This window comes from Lissotriton helveticus, chromosome 1_1 (assembly GCF_964261635.1).
Source record: "Lissotriton helveticus chromosome 1_1, aLisHel1.1, whole genome shotgun sequence".
Taxonomy (NCBI): domain Eukaryota; kingdom Metazoa; phylum Chordata; class Amphibia; order Caudata; family Salamandridae; genus Lissotriton; species Lissotriton helveticus.
In genome coordinates, this window is record NC_136057.1 from 1,703,876,177 (window position 1) to 1,703,898,645 (window position 22,469).

The 22,469-nt window shown below is 44.0% G+C and overlaps 1 protein-coding gene across 1 annotated transcript in view; it reads left to right on the plus strand.

Moving 5' to 3' along the window:
- LOC144774027 (glucose-6-phosphatase 2-like) overlaps positions 1-22,469 on the plus strand; it is an 85,433-nt gene that overhangs the window by 57,649 nt on the left and 5,315 nt on the right. Inside the window, exon 3 of the mRNA XM_078659065.1 lies at positions 17,096-17,198. Coding sequence (XP_078515191.1) covers positions 17,096-17,198 — 103 coding nt within the window. The remainder of the gene's footprint in view (positions 1-17,095; positions 17,199-22,469) is intronic.

Genomic DNA, 22,469 nt, shown 5'->3' on the forward strand with positions numbered 1-22,469 from the left:
ATGGAACCTAGCGGGTTTATTGAGTAAATTAAAGGTACTAAGGTGTGTGTCCTATATAGAACAATTTACTATCATCTGTTTCCAAGAATGCTGGGACAGGGAGGAGACTCATTTAAATGGCTTTCGTACCTTCTTTTCACCTGCCAAGCTTTCAAAGAGGGGCAGAAATGCGGGGGGCTTATGCATTTATATAGCTAATACTGCAAACATCACGGTTAAAAAGAGCCTCTTAGGATCAGACTATTACCAAATATTGGCTTTATCCCTGGGTGGAAAACAAATTATAATTTTGATTAATTTGTATAACAATATTCCTAGGGTGGATATAAATAAGACATTGGTGGACCTCGCACAAAGCGTGCAACAATTAATTGAAAACTCACAGGAGGACATTTGTGTAGTTCTGTTGGGGGATCTAAATTGCCATTTATGCATCCAAAGTAACCAAGGTGTTTGTGGGATACTAAATCTGAAAGCTGACCCCTGCACTCACTTTGAGCACTCAAGTGTTGGGAGTGCTTTTAATTCCCTGATCCACTTATTGAATTTAGGGTTTGGAAACGAACTATGTAGTCCGCAGGTCCCCTTTTTACCAACCTTTATTCGTAGGGGGTTGCACCACAGTGATTGACTTTGCCTTGATTTCAAATAGTCACTCTGGTTACGTATTAGGTTGCTACACAGGAGAGTCTCTATTGAGTGATCATTATCCCATTTGTCTTCCTATGGCTTTCGCCCAGAACAGTAATAAGTCTGGTAATGTAGCGGAAACCCTCTACAAATATGGGATAGCATTAGCTAGGCAAAATGGGTACAATATAAAGTGGAACAAAGTCGGGCCTACGAAGTTCATGGCATCTCTATTAAAAGAACACCATGATGAGATCATGACTTGCCTCTCAGAGAATACTGGTAGTGCTCAAATAGTGAAAAAACTACCGTAGATTAGGGGTCTAAAGGGAAAGTTTATAGACTTCAGGTATAAGCTCCCTATTACTTACTCAAAAAACCACTAATTATACCTAAGTCTATTTGTGTATATGAAAAAAGTGTGTTATGAAGTTATATCTACACTCTCAACTCCCATTATGTGTTTTTGACACAGGGGAAGGCATCCCTTAAGGATAAGACCCCTCACTCACCCGAGGGTGACATGCTTCATCATATGGGGCCTCCTTACCAGTGGCAAAAACCTAGTCACCACTGGGAGCTACTACTTCAGGGATCTTATGGAAGGAGCTCAGAGATGTTTTCTTATGGAGTAGGATGGTAATCCCATATGTGTGCTGTAGGGGTTGAGTGAGGTAAATTGCAGCGCTGTGTTAAAGGACGGGTGTGAGTTAAAACTGCCTAGTTAGAACACCATTAAACTTTATTCTTGTGTGCTAGCTGACAGGGTTAAAAAGTAACAGCACAGTGGTATGGATTTAAACCACTGTTAGTGATCGGTCAACATGTTTCAGCCTATTGATCCTCCTTTAGTATCAGCGGCTTTCGTCAGGACCAGGTATTATTACAATGCTGCTGCAGTATTTCGTGAAAAAACCATAAATTAGGAAAAAAACTATTTACAAAGAATAAATTGTATATCACCAGTGTTCCTGCTCAATGTTATTTCTTGTGTCAGGTCACTTTCAGGATATCTGTAAAAAAGTCAACAGATACATTTGACTATAATAGGGAGGGGGAGTGCAAAGACAAGCTAGTCATCTATAGCTTTTTACAGTTCAATTGAAATCAAAAATTGATTTTCATGTACTTCAAAAACAAGGTCACTTATTTTTTTATTTTTTTATGTCATATACAATCTGTATGGTGAACTTACCCACAAAAGTTGGATAGCTCTGCCTCACTTCTACCAGACAAGTTGCTCAGGAGGGAGGCCCCGCTCTGTGGACACAATAGACACTAAGTGATATCTAACCACTCTGTCTTATTTTTCTCATATCACTACAATCATACTAATACAGGGGGAATGAAACTACACCAAAAGGCTATTAAAAAAGGTCAAAGTCTGTGCATTACTTTACTGCTGAATTTCAGGATTGTGGCTAGGTCTCAGTCACAAATTGTAAATGTTTATGTCTAAATTCTCTTTATCAGACATGATGTTTTCCTACCATAAGGCAGTGCTGACATTTGTGTAAGTAGTGTCCTATTCATTGTACTTAGACACAATTATGTTCATCAATCACAAGTTGTTAAGGGTCCTACTGGCACTGTTTACTTACAGAAACCCACAGTTAAAGACAGTACCAGAAGTTTCTCAAGTTTCTCTTCCATGAGGATCAAAATTACCCCACATACAAACAAAATCATTATCATTATATTGCTTAGTAAGAGCTCACCTGTCCGTTGGTACCTCGGCGTGGGGTAGAGCTAACCCCGGGAGGTACCAAACGGCAGGCTTGCCTGTGTTTAAATAGTGGTGGCTGGAAGTATTCACACCTGGTATTCGGCGCCGGGTCCTCGCTGGCTTAGTTGTTCAAAGCGAGGCCTGTCCGTATTGTATCCTTAGCGCGTGCGCGAAGAAAAGAGGCTGGCATGATGCACATGCGCCCTCGACGATCTCTATCGTAATGCCTGGGTGCGCTATGCGCATGTGTAGTATAATGCTGCTTTTCCTTGCTTCTTATGTGTATAACGCGCATCATTAAGTAATTGTGGATTTTTTAATAAATACACGCGAGTTTTCAATTATATGAATGTTTTAGGGTTATTTTTTGGCTCCCGATCCGATAATGATTTGATCAAGACGAGGCCCGTTTGTATAGTTTATCTTACGCATGCGCTAAGAGAAGAGACTTGTATGCTGCGCACACGCCCTCGACGAACTCTATCGTCATACCTGGTAGCGTTTTGCGCATGTATAATGTGATGCTGCTTTTCTCCTACTGCTTTTGTGTATAGCAGGCATCAGCAGACAATGGCAAAGTTGTCTACCCTTGTGTGTAATAAAATGTATGTCGGCTTGCCGATCAGATAATTGAGTCACCTCCTTTGATGTGTACAGTAATATATATACCTTAGATTTTAACTGGTGTATTTAGTTTTAACAACTGTTATGCTAACCACATCATCTGCCAAAGATGCCACCGTCTTTATGATAGGGTTGTGTCAAAATAAAATAAAATAAAATAAAATGACATGGATTCATAACAAGATGCTAGTGCATCGGTAACCCTTTTCAATACTTATACCCAGTCAGATATAGTGGGAATTAATTCACCTATTCGAGAGTTACAATTATGTTTAGGCGCAAAGCTAACAGGCATTATTCTCATCCTGCTTATTTCTTTCTTATACTGTCTTTTAGGCCAGGGGATGCAGAGGATATGTAGCTTACTGTTAATGAATGTGTATTCTTAGTAAATCTGGGTCCACGGTATTTCATCGTTAAGACGCTTACTGTCTGTTTTTAATTTATATACGCACTGTTGTTCTTTGCGGAATAATAGTCTTGAAGCATCTGTCACATGGGGTGGAATCCATGGTTTTTCCAATACCACCCATTTAAGGTCAGTCTCTGTATGGCCCATATCCAAAAAGTGATTTGTTAACTTTGTGGAGCGTTTACCACATCTAATGGTACTCTTGTGTTCTTGTATCCGCGTCTTTATCTTCCTGGTGGTCATGCCCACATATTGAAGTTGGCAGGGGCACCAGATCAGATATATTAAGCCTTCACTATTACAATTAGTATGTTTTTCTAATCTCCAGGGACGTGTTGTACCAATATCTATCTCTAAAGTTTTTTCTGTTAGAGGACAGACAGAGCATGTCCCACAAGGATGATGACCTGTAACTGGGGGCAGGTTCCATAAAGTCGTTTGTGTTTTAGTATTGGTGGTATGTTGTGGTCGTGTATGGACAAGTTTGTCTCTCAAGTTAGCACTGCGTTTATATGCAAACAACGGTCGCAAAAGTTCGTTGTTCGCCGAGTTCAAGATAGACCAGTGTTTGTTTATGCTTTTTTTGACCGAGTTCGAAAAGCTGGAGAATGTGTTGACAAATGTCATTCTTTTGTTTGGTTCTTTTTCTGTTTTTTGCTCCAATAACCACTCCCTATTGTTATTCGCAGCTCTCTTTTTGGAGTTCCGAATTATATGTTTAGGGTATTGTTTATTTAGGAGATCTGTTGTTAGTCCCTCAGCGTGTTCCTTATAAAGTGCTAGAGTCGTGCAATTACGTCTAAGCCGTAAAAATTGTCCAAACGGTAAGTTTTCTCGCAAGGCTCGTGGGTGGTAACTTTGGTAAGGTAACAGCGAGTTGCAGGACGTGGGCTTTCGATAGAGTTCCGTTATCAACCCTCCATTCAGGGGTCGGATAAGTAAATCAAGAAATGGAAGTTTGATTTTAGAAGTTTCCAAAGTAAACCGTAGAAACTCATTTTGATTATTCAACCATTCGTGGAACATGTTTAATGTTGCCAAGTCTCCTCTCCAAATTACAAAAATGTCATCTATGTACCTTTTCCAGGTACACAGATGACTATAGAATGGGCTGCCTGTAGTTAGTATTGTATCTTGTTCTACTTTGTGAACATACAGATTCGCCAGGCTAGGGGCACAAATACTGCCCATACATGTTCCTGATATTTGCAGATATAGTTGATCTTCGAATCTGAAAAAGTTTTCCTTAAGTACCATCCTAGCGCAGAACATGACAAAATCAAGCGGTGTGATACTCTCCCATTCTCTATTTTCTAGCATTCCCCTTATGGTCATTAATGTTTCTTCTTGCGGAATGCAAGTGTAGAGTGATTCTACATCAAAAGACACCAGCCAATCTTGTTCAGTGTCAAAGGGGAGTTGTTGGATGTCAGTTAGGAAGTGCTTAGTATCTTGAATGAAAGTGGGCATTTTGGACACCATTGGTCTCAGAAAAACATCTACAAAGCTAGATAAGGGCTCTAGGAGTGAGCCCATTTCAGAAATTATCGGTCTTCCTGGTGGAGGTCTAGTGGCTTTGTGTATTTTGGGTAGCACGTAGAAGTATGGTGTTATTGGTGACGTGGCTACCAAGTATTGTGCTTCGTGATCCGTGATCCATTTCTTCTCTTTAGCTTCATCGACTTTGTTGCTGATGGCTAATTTGAGACGTTTCGTAGGATCCAGAAGTAGCCTTTGATACGATTTGGTATCATTCAGCTGGCGTAAACATTCTTCTCGGTATGTGTCTTTATTGAGGAGAACAATAGCTCCCCCCTTATCGGCAGGTTTGATTATGATTTCCGGGTTGTCCGCAAGTTTTTTCAAAGATACTTTTTCATTTCTTGTCAAATTCTGGAATTGACTGGAACCCTCACATTTAATATGTTCGAAATCATTTAGAACTGCCTCTTCAAAAGCTATGATTCGTGCTGGTACCAAGTGCGTAGGGGGATTAAAAGTTGATTTGGGACGTAGTCCTGTATTGGTTAGAGTTGTATCTGTAAAATCTTTGTCTTTGAAGAATGCATTCAATCGGATTTTCCTGAAGAATGTAGCCAGTTCTTGTCGTGTTTGAAAGGCCTCTCCCTTGAAAGTTGGCACGTATCCAAGGCCCTTTTCTAAAACTTTGAATTCCGAGTCTGTTGGTAGGTATGAGCTAAGGTTGACTATCACCTGTTTGTGCCGCTCGTTGTTGCTGTCCCTGGTGGTTGTGTCGTCAAGGTTGTGGCCACTGGTGTGTTCCAATTGACTCTTGTCTTCGGTCCTCTTCGTCTTCCTCTTTGGTTGAACGGGCCATACCCTAAAAAAGGGCCATACCCTAAAAAAGGTTGTTGTGGCATCATCTGGTCATAAGGAGGGTACGCGAAGAATCGAGGTTGATTTCCTGGCGGATAACCGAAAGGTGCAGGTGGCCACCATGTGTTTGGTCCAGGTGCAAAAGCATTCGCCACTCTCGGTCCTCTGCCTCTTCCTCTTCCTCTTCCTCGACGATTTGGGGGTCGCCCTCCAAAGGGTGTGTTGTCATTGTTTGAGTCCTCTTCACTTGATGACGTAGAATAATTTGAGCCATATCTGCCTCCTCTTTGGTTGAATTGTGGAGCGACATAATCTTCATTCGTGTAGGGGTATATTTTTTCCATCGCAAATTTATCTAGATCCTTTTTGAACTTTGCGATTTTGGTGGATAAAATGGAGTCCTTGTATTCTTGGTTATTCTTATTCACGTCTTCAGCTTGTTTCTTGAAATTTTCTTCAGCTTGTTTTTTGTCAGATGTTTTTTTTTAAACTATACTCACTATAGCAGCTTTAATACTGGTTTCTAATGTTTGGATTTCTATTAGTAAGAAATCTGCCGCTTTCTTTGCTGTTGTGATTATGAGTATTAACCAGTCTCTGGTGCATTTCCAAGCAATCAGGGACCAGTCCCGTAGGAAGGTTTTATCATCCAAGAACAGACGTGGAGCATTGGTTACTATTAGGCCCGTTGGTGCACAATTGGCCCTGAAGTATTCAGTCATTATCAGTCCATGTGTCTCAGTTCTCGAATGTGTTTTTTTAAGGGTCATAAGTTTCGTCCAGTCGTCAGTAGGTTTTGTTGATATACTTGGGGTGCTATCAAGAATACTGGGGGTACTCAAGATTTCCCTTGTCATTTCCTCATCAAAGGTCAGACCTAACCTTTCTGCCATATTTACAGCACAGACCTTAACAGTTAAAACCACCTAAAGTAAGAGCCACCTCCAACGTTTAGAAGAAGGAGAATATGGAGAGTAGCCTAGTTAAGTTGATAACTAGCTCATTCATAAAGACCCTCGGTCAGAAGACCGTTCATAATATTGAAAAAACTACCGTAGATTAGGGGTCTAAAGGGAAAGTTTATAGACTTCAGGTATAAGCTCCCTATTACTTACTCAAAAAACCACTAATTATACCTAAGTCTACTTGTGTATATGAAAAAAGTGTGTTATGAAGTTATATCTACACTCTCAACTCCCATTATGTGTTTTTGACACAGGGGAAGGCATCCCTTAAGGATAAGACCCCTCACTCACCCGAGGGTGACATGCTTCATCATATGGGGCCTCCTTACCAGTGGCAAAAACCTAGTCACCACTGGGAGCTACTACTTCAGGGATCTTATGGAAGGAGCTCAGAGATGTTTTCTTATGGAGTAGGATGGTAATCCCATATGTGTGCTGTAGGGGTTGAGTGAGGTAAATTGCAGCGCTGTGTTAAAGGACGGGTGTGAGTTAAAACTGCCTAGTTAGAACACCATTAAACTTTATTCTTGTGTGCTAGCTGACAGGGTTAAAAAGTAACAGCACAGTGGTATGGATTTAAACCACTGTTAGTGATCGGTCAACATGTTTCAGCCTATTGATCCTCCTTTAGTATCAGCGGCTTTCGTCAGGACCAGGTATTATTACAATGCTGCTGCAGTATTTCGTGAAAAAAACATAAATTAGGAAAAAAACTATTTACAAAGAATAAATTGTATATCACCAGTGTTCCTGCTCAATGTTATTTCTTGTGTCAGGTCACTTTCAAGATATCTGTAAAAAAGTCAACAGATACATTTGACTATAATAGGGAGGGGGAGTGCAAAGACAAGCTAGCCATCTATAGCTTTTTACAGTTCAATTGAAATCAAAAATTGATTTTCATGTACTTCAAAAACAAGGTCACTTATTTTATTTTTTTATGTCATATACAATCTGTATGGAGAATTTACCCACAAAAGTTGGATAGCTCTGCCTCACCTCTACCAGACAAGTTGCTCAGGAGGGAGGCCCCGCTCTGTGGACACAATAGACACTAAGTGATATCTAACCACTCTGTCTTATTTTTCTCATATCACTACAATCATACTAATACAGGGGAAATGAAACTACACCAAAAGGCTATTAAAAAAGGTCAAAGTCTGTGCATTACTTTACTGCTGAATTTCAGGATTGTGGCTAGGTCTCAGTCACAAATTGTAAATTTTTATGTCTAAATTCTCTTTATCAGACATGATGTTTTCCTACCATAAGGCAGTGCTGACATTTGTGTAAGTAGTGTCCTATTCATTGTACTTAGACACAATTATGTTCATCAATCACAAGTTGTTAAGGGTCCTACTGGCACTGTTTACTTACAGAAACCCACAGTTAAAGACAGTACCAGAAGTTTCTCAAGTTTCTCTTCCATGAGGATCAAAATTACCCCACATACAAACAAAATCATTATCATTATATTGCTTAGTAAGAGCTCACTTGTCCGTCGGTACCTCGGCGTGGGGTAGAGCTAACCCCGGGAGGTACCGAACGGCAGGCTTGCCTGTGTTTAAATAGTGGTGGCTGGAAGTATTCACACCTGGTAAGGATACAATACGGACAGGCCTCGCTTTGAACAACTAAGCCAGCGAGGACCCGGCGCCGAATACCAGGTGTGAATACTTCCAGCCACCACTATTTAAACACAGGCAAGCCTGCCGTTCGGTACCTCCCGGGGTTAGCTCTACCCCACGCCGAGGTACGGACGGACAGGTGAGCTCTTACTAAGCAATATAATGATAATGATTTTGTTTGTATGTGGGGTAATTTTGATCCTCATGGAAGAGGAACTTGAGAAACTTCTGGTACTGTCTTTAACTGTGGGTTTCTGTACGTAAACAGTGCCAGTAGGACCCTTAACAACTTGTGATTGATGAACATAATTGTATCTAAGTACAATGAATAGGACACTACTTACACAAATGTCAGCACTGCCTTATGGTAGGAAAACATCATGTCTGATAAAGAGAATTTAGACATAAAAATTTACAATTTGTGACTGAGACCTAGCCACAATCCTGAAATTCAGCAGTAAAGTAATGCACAGACTTTGACCTTTTTTAATAGCCTTTTGGTGTAGTTTCATTCCCCCTGTATTAGTATGATTGTAGTGATATGAGAAAAATAAGGCAGAGTGGTTAGATATCACTTAGTGTCTATTGTGTCCACAGAGCGGGGCCTCCCTCCTGAGCAACTTGTCTGGTAGAGGTGAGGCAGAGCTATCCAACTTTTGTGGGTAAGTTCACCATACAGATTGTATATGACATAAAAAAATAAAAAATAAGTGACCTTGTTTTTGAAGTACATGAAAATCAATTTTTGATTTCAATTGAACTGTAAAAAGCTATAGATGACTAGCTTGTCTTTGCACTCCCCCTCCCTATTATAGTCAAATGTATCTGTTGACTTTTTTACAGATATCCTGAAAGTGACCTGACACAAGAAATAACATTGAGCAGGAACACTGGTGATATACAATTTATTCTTTGTAAATAGTTTTTTTCCTAATTTATGTTTTTTTCACGAAATACTGCAGCAGCATTGTAATAATATCTGGTCCTGACGAAAGTCGCTGATACTAAAGGAGGATCAATAGGCTGAAACATGTTGACCGATCACTAAAAGTGGTTTAAATCCATACCACTGTGCTGTTACTTTTTAACCCTGTCAGCTAGCACACAAGAATAAAGTTTAATGGTGTTCTAACTAGGCAGTTTTAACTCACACCCGTCCTTTAACACAGCGCTGCAATTTACCTCACTCAACCCCTACAGCACACATATGGGATTACCATCCTACTCCATAAGAAAACATCTCTGAGCTCCTTCCTTAAGATCCCTGAAGTAGTAGCTCCCAGTGGTGACTAGGTTTTTGCCACTGGTAAGGAGGCCCCATATGATGAAGCATGTCACCCTCGGGTGAGTGAGGGGTCTTATCCTTAAGGGATGCCTTCCCCTGTGTCAAAAACACATATTGGGAGTTGAGAGTGTAGATATAACTTCATAACACACTTTTTTCATATACACAAATAGACTTGGGTATAATTAGTGGTTTTTTGAGTGCTCAAATAGTGACAGCCTTTCAGAAGATTTCTGGAGCAATTCACAAGGCACTAACTAAACCACCTAAATAGGGCACTAAAAAAAGAGGGGGATGGATGGTTTGATATAGCCTGCAGCAAAGCCCACGCAGCCTTAAAATCTACCCTCAAGAAAGATCCAAAAAATGTCGATGAAATTAGACAGGTTAGAGCAAGGTATTATTCCGCAATTAAAATCAGGAAAACTGAACTAAAACAGGAGGCTTGGAGGTCACTACATCAAGCGTGTATCTTGAGGGACACGGTGGGTTTTTGGAAGGCGGTGAATGCCCCCTTCTTTATTGAAAGAAATACAGACACCATGGAAGTGGCCATTAACGAAGCTACATGGGTAGACCATTTTACAGATCTATATAAGATGAGAGAGTGGAATTTATCGATTATGAACCTCAGGAGAGGGAAGTGGTTAGAGTACAAAGTCTGTTCCCCTTGAGCATCAATTTCACCTTATCTGAAATGGAGCTGGCTATAGCAAAAAGTGCGGCAGGAAAAGCGGCTGGCCCAGACGGGGTTCCCGTAGATATTTATAAACATGATACAGATCTATGGGCACCACTCTTGACAAATGTCCTTAATAGCAGCAACAATATAGGCTTTATTGATACGTGGCAAGAGGCGGTAGTGGTCCCAATTTTTAAAAAGGGGGACCGAAACGATCCAAAGTGCTATCGCCCAATTTCGCTTTTAGACTCTCTTATGAAAAGGGCAGGACGAGTGGTACTGAATAGGCTGCAAGCATGGGCGGAAGAGGCAGAAATCCTCTCCAAATTTCAGTATGGTTTTAAGGCGGGCTTAGGAACCGTCGAGCAAGGTTTAAATGTGGCCATTCTTGTAGGGAAATACGTAGTGGCTAAAAAGGATAACCTGTTTTTGTCATTCGTCGACTTGAGTTCGGCCTTTGACTGCCTTAGTCATGTGATTTTATGGGACACATTGGCGCAACTTGGCATTGAAACTACCTTGCTGAATTATATTAAAGAACTATATAGGGGAGCCGCGGCTAAAGTACGCTTTGGGAATAGGGACGAATGCACATCTGTCTTTCCCATAAGGAAAGGAGTGCGGCAGGGTTGCATTCTTGCACCATTATTTTTTAATTTGTATATTTACAGCGTGGCTACCAAATTATTAATGGCTAAAACGGATTTCCCCCAAAGTAAAGGTGGTCCAGTTCCACTTCTATTATATGCCGATGATGCAGTAATCATGTCAAGAACTCAGGTGGGTCTCCAGAGGGCACTTTCTACCTTTGCTGATTATATGGGAGCGAGAGGATTAAAAATAAACATTGCAAAAACTTTTAATACGTGTTGTACATCTAAGAGAAATGTTTCATGCAACACTTTTTTAGAAAAGTCTAAGATAGAGTCAACAGACAAATTCTCCTATTTAGGAATAGTTTTTAATAAAAAAGGAACATGGGTGTCGGCAGCCGAAGCGAGGAAACTAGCGTTTTCTCGCGCTATCGGAGCCATAAAGAAATTTGCTAATAAATTGGGGGCCCGTCCTGTACATATTCTCGTCGACATCTATAAGTCGAAATGTGTGTCCACCGTAACCTATGGTGCAGGGATATGAGGGATTACTAACACTAGAGATATCCAAATCTGCGAAAATGCCTTTCTGCGATTTTTGTTGGCACTCCCAGCTTCAGCATCAAGTTACGTATGTCCAGTGGCGGTTTCTGCCTGTGGGCGTCGGGGCTCCGCCCCGTTGCCAAAAGTGCTAGATCATATTTTATTTATTTAAAAAACATATCCCTTTTTTTCCTTTTAAATAATATAATAATTTAGTCTCCAATCTCCATGACCATTATCGAAAACAGCCAGGCACTGTCTGCCCGAGCAGCCCCAATCACTGATACCGCCGCCGTGACTAGACGCAGGCATGTCAAGTGACGTGACTGACCCCTTGCGGGCGCAAAGAAGCTTAAGTGTTTGCCGGCTGAGAACCTCACAGCCCTGAAGGCTGTGATGTCATCAGCTCAGCAAAGACTGAGCTTCAGGCCCCAGTCTCTGCCCCCTGATGGCGTGGAGGTGAAGTTAACCCCAGGCGTTTGAAATCCAAGCCCGGGATCGCTAACCCTCCACGTCAATGAAAGAGTGTAGACTGTCACCCCACCCTTTCCCAACTCATTACATGGCGCGGTGAGACCCACCCTGTGACGAACTGGGAAAGGGGTGTGGCAGGCGGGAAGCCGAGGATTAGAGTCTGGCAGAAGAGCGTATGGATTGGCCTATGGGTTAAGGAGTTGTCTGGGGGCCTGTGCATGGCAGAGGAGCTGAGCACCAAGACGGCGAGGCAGCAGGTACGCTTTATTTTATTTTTTTCATGGACGCTGTCCGTGAGGGGGAGGTAGGGGTTGCATACTCTGTGTAAGAGTGACCGGGCTTGTGCAACGTGATCCTGCAGTGTTAAACTAAAATTGTTGTAGGAACTGCTTTTTAAAAGATCGCATGTTCCCCTCCATAGTTATTCATACTGCTCTCAATTGTGTGGTCACTGAGTTTATGTTCGTCTCTATTCATTGGTGTATTGTTTTGGAGGGAGGCTCGATTCATTGGTGTATTGTTTTGGAGGGAGGCTCGATTCATTGGTGTATTGTTTCGGAGGGAGGCAAGTATGCATTTTCAGTTCGCTAAGAATTTCCCATTTTAAACATAAGTTCTGCAGCATGAACATAAAGTGTTGCACATGGATTTGGAACTGGGGGCGTCTTGGAAGCAAAGGCAAGTGTGTTAATAACTTACACCACCCAACCGAGAGAGTGAAAGGTGCAAGGAAACAACAACAAGAACACATGTGGGAGCCAGAGGGTTTTTTCACGTTTCCGTGCACAGTCGACCTTTTATATAAACAATTGAAAGAACAAGTATACTTTGCAGCCACTCGTAATTTTCCTCCTAAATGTCACTCTAAAAACTATGTATAAAACTGCAATAACTTATTCCCTACTAAAAACACTGATGCTCATACTACAAGTACAACGAATCCCTGTGACTAAAGTATTCACCGCCATATCTCCTATGCATGCAAGTGACAGGAAAACTACTTCTGCAGATTAACTCTCACCATGACGCTTCTGGGGTGCACACTCTCGGAGCTCACTATTTCACAAGTACGATATCGGGACAGAGACTCGTTCTGTATACGCCCTGCCAGTTTAAAATTCCACCAGCCGCCACTGCGTATGTCATAAAGAACTTGGTTTGACTTATGTGTCCGATTTAATTAAAATAAGCCCGGTTTTACTTTGGCACAAAGTCTGGAATTCGGAAGAAACTGGCCTTAACAGAGAGATTATACAGGACAGTTTGGAGCTCCAGGAAGGGCAAAAAATTAAAAGGTTTTTCTATGTAAAGTCTTTTTTAGAAGAGCTCGGACACCCTGAATATTTTTCTTTGCCAAGCACTCTAAGTTCTATTTCTAGAAAAAAGTTGAAAGAACTATGCTTGGAACTATTAGAGTAAAAACGGAGGCAGATGGAAGGGACAAAGGGGTCTGTAATACAGGATCAATTAATGTTGTACGGGATTGGTTTACAAAAATATTTAATTCTGGTACAGAGCAGCTTTTCTAGAATGCTGTTAACACGCTTTAGAGGGGACAGTTTTTTTAGACTGGTAACCTTCCCAGAAACTAACTCATGGTCAAAGGATTTACCACCGTGCCCATGCGAGGATATCTCAAAACCAAACTACAATTCATTGCGTGTTGTTCTGTCAATTTTACTCCTTTGCACGAAATAAATATCTAATCCTCTTGTTGAAAAAGTGGGGACTGAGACAGTGCAGACCGGCCCTTCTGAAACTCCAGATGCTGGAAGACGAAATGACCATGTATTTTGTGTCAAATGTTTTGAAAAATGTGATTAGATGCAGGAAATCTATGAACTGACCCTCAATTTAAATAACATTTACTTATTTATTAACACGGTTATGTACCTTCGCATGGCAAATTGTCGTGGAACTGACTGTAATGTGTTTTTATTGTCTTTTGTATCTGCTTTTATGATTTTTAACATGTAAAATCAAATAAAGCTATCTTTGACTTTAACTTTGACTTGGAGTAACTCTGTATTATGTGTCATACCAGTGCGGGATGTGCTTTATATGATGCCCATATGGAGTGGCGATTAAAATGCCCAGCATGCAACCATGGGCATTAGTGATGTTCTCCCGACAAAGGAGTACTGTTCAAGCACACTTCCATGGCTGCTCGTGGAATGGTTTTCTCCATTATATTCTTATCTTTGGATGTTCATGCCTACTATGTCTCATTTTAAAGTTTGAATCAACATTTATAGTGACTTCTGACGTGAAGAAAATGTGACTGAGCCGATAAAAGCTTTGAAGGCAACTTCTCACAGTATTTACCACAATTATGTGTTTGGCTTACTGATTCAGAGGTGATTTGTGATTGTAGTGCGAGTATGGTGTAGTTGGGTAGCTAGACCCAACGTCTACAAAAATGAAACAGGAAGTTGCTGCAATATAACACTGACATATTTAATTTATTGTGCTCTTCCACTGCATTTAAATATCTTGAACTTCCAATAACTTCCTTTGTATTGCTACCGCTTGCTCTGGTTTACGGGTGCCAGAGTTTAGCATTGAAATGTAAAATGTGGTATGGAAAAAAGTTGCAATCATAAGGGGTGAGTGCGGAGATGCACATTTTGGAGACAATGATGCTGCTGTGTTTTTTTTTTAAAGAGATGTGAAAGTGCCAAGCTGCATAACAGTTCGCATGTGAAATAAGAACTAGGCTTGGATTGAGGAAATCTTCAACTTGAGCAAGCAGTACTGTGTTGAAGTGTGTGAAGCTTGGGAAGTCTGGTCATGTTCATAGAGTTCTATAAGAGTCGGAAAAAGATGGTCGCTACTTATGGGAGGGGCATTGAGACAGGAATATAGGTAAAAGAGAAGTGTGAACCTTATGTGGGCATGATAAGTTAGATGTTTCTGTACGTGCATATTTTATTTTTATTTTGAGAACACAACTCTAGATGGGAAGCTGTATATCAGGCTCTGTGTGGATAGCTTTTTTTGTAGGTGGCTCTATGTGTGGGTGGCTTTGTCTGTGTGAGGGTGGCTCTGTGTAGGTGGCTCTGTATGTGTGTGTGGGTGGCTTTGTGTGTGTGGCTCTGTGTGGGTGTAAATGCAATAGGTCATGCATTTGCGAGCAATTAAGCTATTGGCAATGTAAATGACAATGCCATTTATTTATGGTTTAAAAAAAAAAAGTCATGATCAATGCCAATAGCTCTACCTTTAATAATGCCGAGACCATTACATTGTAAATGCTTGTTTGTAACTTGCCTCCCACTTCCCTTTTGTTCCTTCCTTCGCTTTCTTGCCTTACTATTTTTGTCTCCCTTCTTGTTTAGGCTTTCTTTCCTTGTCTTCCTTATTCTTTCCTTTCTTTTTTCCTTTCCATCTTTCCATCTTTTTCCTTTCCTTCTAATTTTTTTCCCTTCCTTCTTAGTTCTTTCCTTTTCCTTCCTTCCTTCTTTCTTTACATTTACTTTTCTGCCTTTCTTGCTTCTTTCGCTCGCCTCTTTCTTACCTTCATCTTTCTTTCATGCCTTCCTCTTTCATTCTTACCTTCCTCTTTCTGACATTATTTCTTACATTCTTTATTTCGCACCATCTTTCCCAAATGCAAGAGGCTGCAGCCAAAGTGAGACCCAGGACTTTAAGTGGGCCGGGTCTCAAGGGGTCTGAGCACCAGCAGTTTTTTTAAGGGGGTCTCGAATCGGGTCTCTATCGGGCTCTGTTTTGAGCCCTGGCACAGGAGGTCAGTTTTTTTTCCAGACTGCAGTGACAGCAGACCCGTTTCGAGACAGCAGGCCCATCGATGAGCGCTGCTCACACAGCTCACTTCTCACAAGGTGAGGTTAAGGCATGACGTCATACCAGGTGAGAGTTACAGGGGAAGGGAAATGCTTTTAAAGAGTCATTTTCTTTCTGGATTTCCCTTCTCTTTCTGAAACGCAAGAGCAGCATCATTGTGGTGGGGTCACCAGGGCTTTAATTGGAAGCTTTTTCAATATTATATGTAACAAGCCATGGTTGCAGCTTATTTATCTTATGCAACTAATAACCATTGACAAAGCCAATAGTCCTGGCTTGTTGTACGTATGATGTTACTTGTATCACATATCTGGATGCAATGACAGAAACGGCAAAATACAAGTGGGGCGGCACACTATGCTAAACACAGATTTTTAACCTAAGTGTTTTAAAGCCACGCCCCTAATTACACTGGCCACGCCCCTTTGAGAGACCCCCCAGTTTTTTCATCCCACTTAAATCCCTGGTGAGACCAATTGACTTTTTAAGGTGCGTGTTAGCCATGACCTTTTTTTATTTTACTAAAATTATGTGTGTAGCATAGTTACCTATTAGGGTTCAGCCAGACTTTGTTCATTAGTCTGTGGTTCTGTCCCTCATAGTTTCTTCCACTTACTCCAGAATGCATCAGGGGACAATGTGTCAGCCTACTTCAGTCATTGGCTGACTTCACTATGAGTTACGGCTTGCTGTCCTGTCACAAGGAGCACATGAGCACACAGAGCAGTTCTCTACAGTGTTAAGGGGTACTCTATCAATGTGTGCTTTTTTGAGACCAAATCATTTTTGCTAAGTCAATATGTTTGTTTAGATTGATGAGGGCCAAGCAGCTTCCTGAAAAATAACGTTTTGCAAAAACCATGACAAAACAAGAATTGCCAAATGCCCGACCTATGGGGTTTGCCAATGCTTGTTTTAGTCACTATTTGAGTTAGCTGTGAAATTCTGGTCTATATAGAAAAAAACAACTATTGAAATGCAATTGCTTAAAAATGTTAATCTGCAATGTCCTATGTATCCACCTGTACTGATCTATATAGCTCTCTTCCATCATACGACATCTCTCCGGCCACCATATTAAAGCCCTCATTACGAGTGGCCTGGTGTTTGGGCGGATATTTATCGCACCCGATGAAATCCCATATTGCTAGGTCGTAATTTATCAGGTGCTATAAATAGCAAACAATTATGAGTTTGTCCCCATAGTGAGTAACAAGCAGTGGATTTTAGTGCTTACTGTACCAAAATCTGGGAGTTTGTCATTTTCTGACATTTTTACTCCAGATATATTTTAGCAGCTTTTCCCTTTTCCCTCCTTTATCTTTTTTCCCTTCTTGCAGCAGCAATACCCAATAGGCTCAAAGATAACCAAGAATTGTTTCGTCCTTCCAGGTAGTCCATCCGGGCATGCTATGGGATCTGCATGCGTCTGGTACGTCATGGTGACCGCAGTCCTAGCTCACCTTAAAAGAGCTGGAGGAGGCACACTCTACAGGTGAGTGGACAAACAAGCCACAACTTTGTTCCAGCAGGACCGTAAACTTTGGCACTTAAGAGCATAGAATGCACAAGAAGATGGTGGCACAAAGCTTCTGTCGCTTGATGTGCCTGACTTTTAGGCCTAGACTGCACAGAACAAAAATGAAAGTTTCTCTAAATCTTTTCTCCCCTTTGTTTATCATTCTGTTTTGTCCACCTTCGCTGCTCTTTGCTTTTCTGCCATGTAGATGCCCATATTTACCCTCTTTTGGCTGGGCAGGGAGCAAAACAGACCGATTTAGGCTCTGCACAGCAGATGAGGTGTAGAAGGAATTAGCTAGCAGAATCACTTGTGACTATGCTTAGGCAAGCATTTCCTGTACCCGCTAGATGGCATCCATGTGTATTTCCCACCACTGCACTCTCCCTCTCCATGAGGTCAAAGCAGTGAAGAACAGCAGTGAACTTCAGTCAGTGCATGCCTTTGACGTTTAGCACATTGTTTCCTGCATGGCTATGACCTTTAACACATTATTCCCTGTTAAGGTCCATTTTTCAGCTCTCCTGTTAAACTGGGGCCTGCCCTCCTGCCTTCTCTTTATTGACAAGCCTGTCTTTCCATTTTACTCTTGAGTTGGGGTCCTCTGCTATGCAAGCCAGGTACCTTTTTACACATTTCAGATGGGGAGCACCATCAAAAGGATTTTAGGCAAGTGCCTCAAAGGCCAGGTACCGAAGGCCTCTTAGACGTGGTGGTCACACTAAATCACAAGCGGGTGAATGTCTGCCGCTCTTATTATTAGCCGCAAGGAACCCATTACTTCATCTGGCCCTTTCTAAAGTACAGACCATATCATAGTCGCTCTTTGACAATCTAGTGGACATGGTATGTGCCGGACCTTTATTGGAGCCTGGCTTTGTCTCTTCTGAAGGTAGTGGAGTCCTATAGAGTAGAGTTCACCTATAGCCACACAAACGGGGACATGGCCAAAAGTATTTATGGCTTAATGCAGCATGTGCCTACAGGACCGGCCACACATAACAGAAAGAATCACGAGATTCCAACTAATAGAGTCGGCAACCCAGATCTATGGCAGGAGAAGACATGGCTTGGCAGTTCAGGCTCGACTGTTCCCATGAGGCACAGGGTCAAGACTGATTTGCATATGGCCATGTCTGAACTGGGGTGGCTTGGTGAGCAAAATAACGATGGATTAAACCCAGATCTGTGACTGAGGGTGAATGTTTTGCCAATGTGCAACATTCTGTCCATCATCTTGTGTGTTTTGCTGTTCACCCTAAGTGGGAAGGGTATGCCCAGACGTGGGTCCCATGCTCACCACGCCACTGAAGTCAAGCTATCCCGGCTGAAGACGGCTGATAGCCAGAAACCGGTCCTAGGATGCTTGATTCCAGTCCAGGGAATACATGGCTTGGCAGTTCGGGCTGGACTGTTCCCATGAGGCACAGGGTCAAGACTGATTTGCATATGGCCATGTCTGAACTGGGGTGGCGTGGTGAGCAAAATAACAGTGGATTAAACCCAGATCTGTGACTGGAGGTGAATGTTTTGCCAATGTGCAACATTCCGTCCATCATCTTGTGTGTTTTGCTGATCACCCTATGTGGGAAGGGTATGCCCAGACGTGGGTCCCGTGCTCACTACGCCACTGGAGTCAAGCTATCCTGGCTGATAACGGCTGATAGCCAGAAACCGGTCCTAGGATGCTGGATTCCAGTCCAGGGAATACATGGCTTGGCAGTTCGGGCTGGACTGTTCCCATGAGGCACAGGGTCAAGACTGATTTGCATACAGCCATGTCTGAACTGGAGTGGGGTGGCGTGATGAGCAAAATAACGATGGATTAAACCCAGATCTGTGACTGGGGGTTAATGTTTTGCCAATGTGCAACATTCCGTCCATTATCTTGTGTGTTTTAGAGTTCCTCTAAAGCCACACAAACGGGGACATGGCCAAACGTATTTATGGCTTAATGCAGCATGTGCCTACAGGACCGGCCACACATGACAGGAAGAATCACGAGGTTCTAACTAATAGAGTCGGCAACCCAGATCTATGGCAGGAGATGCCTTTATCCAAAATCACAGCTCAGTGGGACTGCAATTGTGGGTTCACTACCTGGAGAGGCTCAAAAACTTGAAAACATTGTTGCATAAAAATATCCTAAATAGAAGATAATTTCCTAGCCCCCGAAGGGCTTCCTCACACTATAGCGTTAGAGGGTCACAGCTTACACATCATTTAAACAGACGTTTTGCTTGAAGAAGGAGAAACTACTTGAACCTTAACTATAGGATGGTACTTTTAAATGAGCCTTGTCATTCAAACTTGTCCTTTAACATCAGGCATTACCTGCTGAGGCGGCCGTCGAGAATTGTGGGTTGTGCGGGGGGGGGGGGAGGCTAGGGGGAGATGGGAGAGGAAGACAGGAGGGAAGCAAGTGTTTAAAAAGAACAAGGACCTTATAAGTGTTTAGCCATGCGACAGTTGGTGTTGTTGCACAAAGGATATTCTGCTGAATAACCAAATACTTATAGGGTCCAAACAAATTGAGACCTAATGGCTATGCCAATGCTTGTTTGTTTTTTATTGCTGTTTTAAGTTGCCAGATCTACAATAGCTGGGCATGGTTTTTGTTAACAGTTCTTTGCATCAAATTAACTTGTTTTCATTGCTCTTAATGTTGTTTCCATTTGTGTTGTAGGAAGCAGTCATTCCCGGGGGTGTGGGGGCTGCCTAGCTGTGCGCATGCGCCAAATTTTGCAATTGAGAAAAATCCTGGTGCAGGCGCAATTTACAAGTGTGGAGTCAGTAAGCCCCAGGGAACAGGACACACTCACACAGGAGTTCATGCACTGCACCTGCATACTCAGCATGGTTTAAGGAAACTCGACCCACTCCCTCCCAGACATCAAACACATATTTACCAAGAAACTCTGAGAAGAGCCTGCCTGCTGCACTGACAGCTGGTGGTGTGTGTGTGCCTGGTGAAAGCGTGCACCGACAGCTGGTGATGTGTGTGCCTGGTGAAAGAGTGCACTGACGGCTGGTGGTGTGTGTGCCTGGTGGAAGCGTGCACTGACGGCTGGTGGTGTGTGTGCCTGGTGGAAGCGTGCACTGACGGCTGGTGGTGTGTGTGCCTGGTGGAAGCGTGCACTGACGGCTGGTGGTGTGTGTGTGTGTGTGTGTGTGTGTGTGCCTGGTGAAAGTGTGCACCGTCGGCTGGTGGTGTGTGTGCCTGGTGGAAGCGTGCACTGACGGCTGGTGGTGTGTGTGCCTGGTGGAAGCGTGCACTGACGGCTGGTGGTGTGTGTGCCTGGTGAAAGCGTGCACCGACGGCTGGTGGTGTGTGTGCTTGCCTGGTGAAAGCGTGCACTGACGGGTGGTGGTGTGTGCCTGGTGGAAGCATGCAAAGACAGCTGGTAGTGGGTGTGCCTGGTGAAAGTGTGCACTTACGGCTGGTGGCGTGTGTGCCTGGTGGAAGCGTGCACGGACGGCTGGTGGAAGCGTGCGCCTGGTGGAAGCGTGCATGGATGGTTGGGGTGTGTCTGGTGGAACCATGCACTGACGGCTGATGGTGTGTGCCTGGTGGAAGAGTGCACTGACGGCTGGTGGTGTGTGTGTGCATGGTGGGAGAGTGCACGGACGGCTGGTGGTGTGTGTGCCCGGTGTAAGCGTGTACTGACGGCTGGTGGTGTGTGTGCCTAGTGAAAGCGTGCATTGATGGCTGGTGGTGTGTGTGCTTGCCTGGTGAAAGTGTGCACTGACGGGTGGTGGTGTGTGCCTGGTGGAAGCATGCACAGACAGCTGGTAGTGGGTGTGCCTGGTGGAAGCGTGCACTGACGGCTAGTGGTGTGTGTGCCTGGTGGAAGCGTGCATGGATGGTTGGTGGTTGGGGTGTGTCTGGTGGAACCATGCACTGACGGCTGATGGTGTGTGCATGGTGGAAGAGTGCACTGACGGCTGGTGGTGTGTGTGCCCAGTGAAAGAGTGCACTGACGGCTGGTGGTGTGTGTGCCCGGTGAAAGAGTGCACTGACGGCTGGCGGTGTGTATGCCCGGTGAAAACATGCACTGGCGGCTGGTGGTATGTGTGCCTGGTGGAAGTGTGCACGGACGGCTGGTGGGATGTGTGCCTGGTGGAAGCCTGCATGGACGGCTGGTGGTGTGTGGGCCTGGTGGAAGCGTGCACTGACGGCTGGTGGTGTGTGTGCCTGGTGAAAGCGTGCACGGACGGCTAATGGTGTGTGTGTGTGTGTGCATGGTGGAAGAGTGCACGGACGGCTGGTGGTGTGTGTGCCCGGTGAAAGCGTGTACTGACGGCTGGTAATGGGTGCTCCTGGTGAAAGTGTGCACTTACGGCTGGTGGTGTGTGTGCCTGGTGGAAGCGTGCACTGACGGCTGGTGGTGTGTGTGCCTGGTGGAAGCGTGCACTGACGGCTGGTGGTGTGTGTGCCTGGTGGAAGCGCACACTGACGGCTGGTGGTGTGTGTGCCTGGTGAAAGAGTGCACTGACGGCTGGCGGTGTGTATGCCCGGTGAAAACATGCACTGGCGGCTGGTGGTATGTGTGCCTGGTGAAAGTGTGCACGGACGGCTGGTGGGATGTGTGCCTGGTGGAAGCGTGCACTGACGGCTGGTGGTGTGTGTGCCTGGTGGAAGCGTGCACTGACGGCTGGTGGTGTGTGTGCGCCTGGTAGAAGCGCGCACTGACAGCTAGTGGTGTGTGTGCCTGGTGGAAGCGCGCACTGACGGCTGGTGGTGTGTGTGCCCGGTGAAAGAGTGCACTGACGGCTGGCGGTGGGTATGCCCGGTGAAATCATGCACTGGTGCCTGATGTTAAAGGACAAGCCTGCATGGACGGCTGGTGGTGTGTGGGCCTGGTGGAAGCGTGCACTGACGGCTGGTGGTGTGTGGGCCTGGTGGAAGCGTGCACTGACGGCTGGTGGTGTGTGTGCCTGGTGGAAGCGTGCACTGACGGCTGGTGGTGTGTGTGCGCCTGGTAGAAGCGCGCACTGACAGCTAGTGGTGTGTGTGCCTGGTGGAAGCGCGCACTGACGGCTGGTGGTGTGTGTGCCCGGTGAAAGAGTGCACTGACGGCTGGCGGTGGGTATGCCCGGTGAAATCATGCACTGGCGGCTGGTGGTATGTGTGCCTGGTGGAAGCGTGCACTAACGGCTGGTGGGGTGTGTGACTGATGGACGCGTGCACTGATGGCTGGTGGGGTGTGTGCCTGGTGGAAGCGTGCATTGACGGCTGGTGGTGTG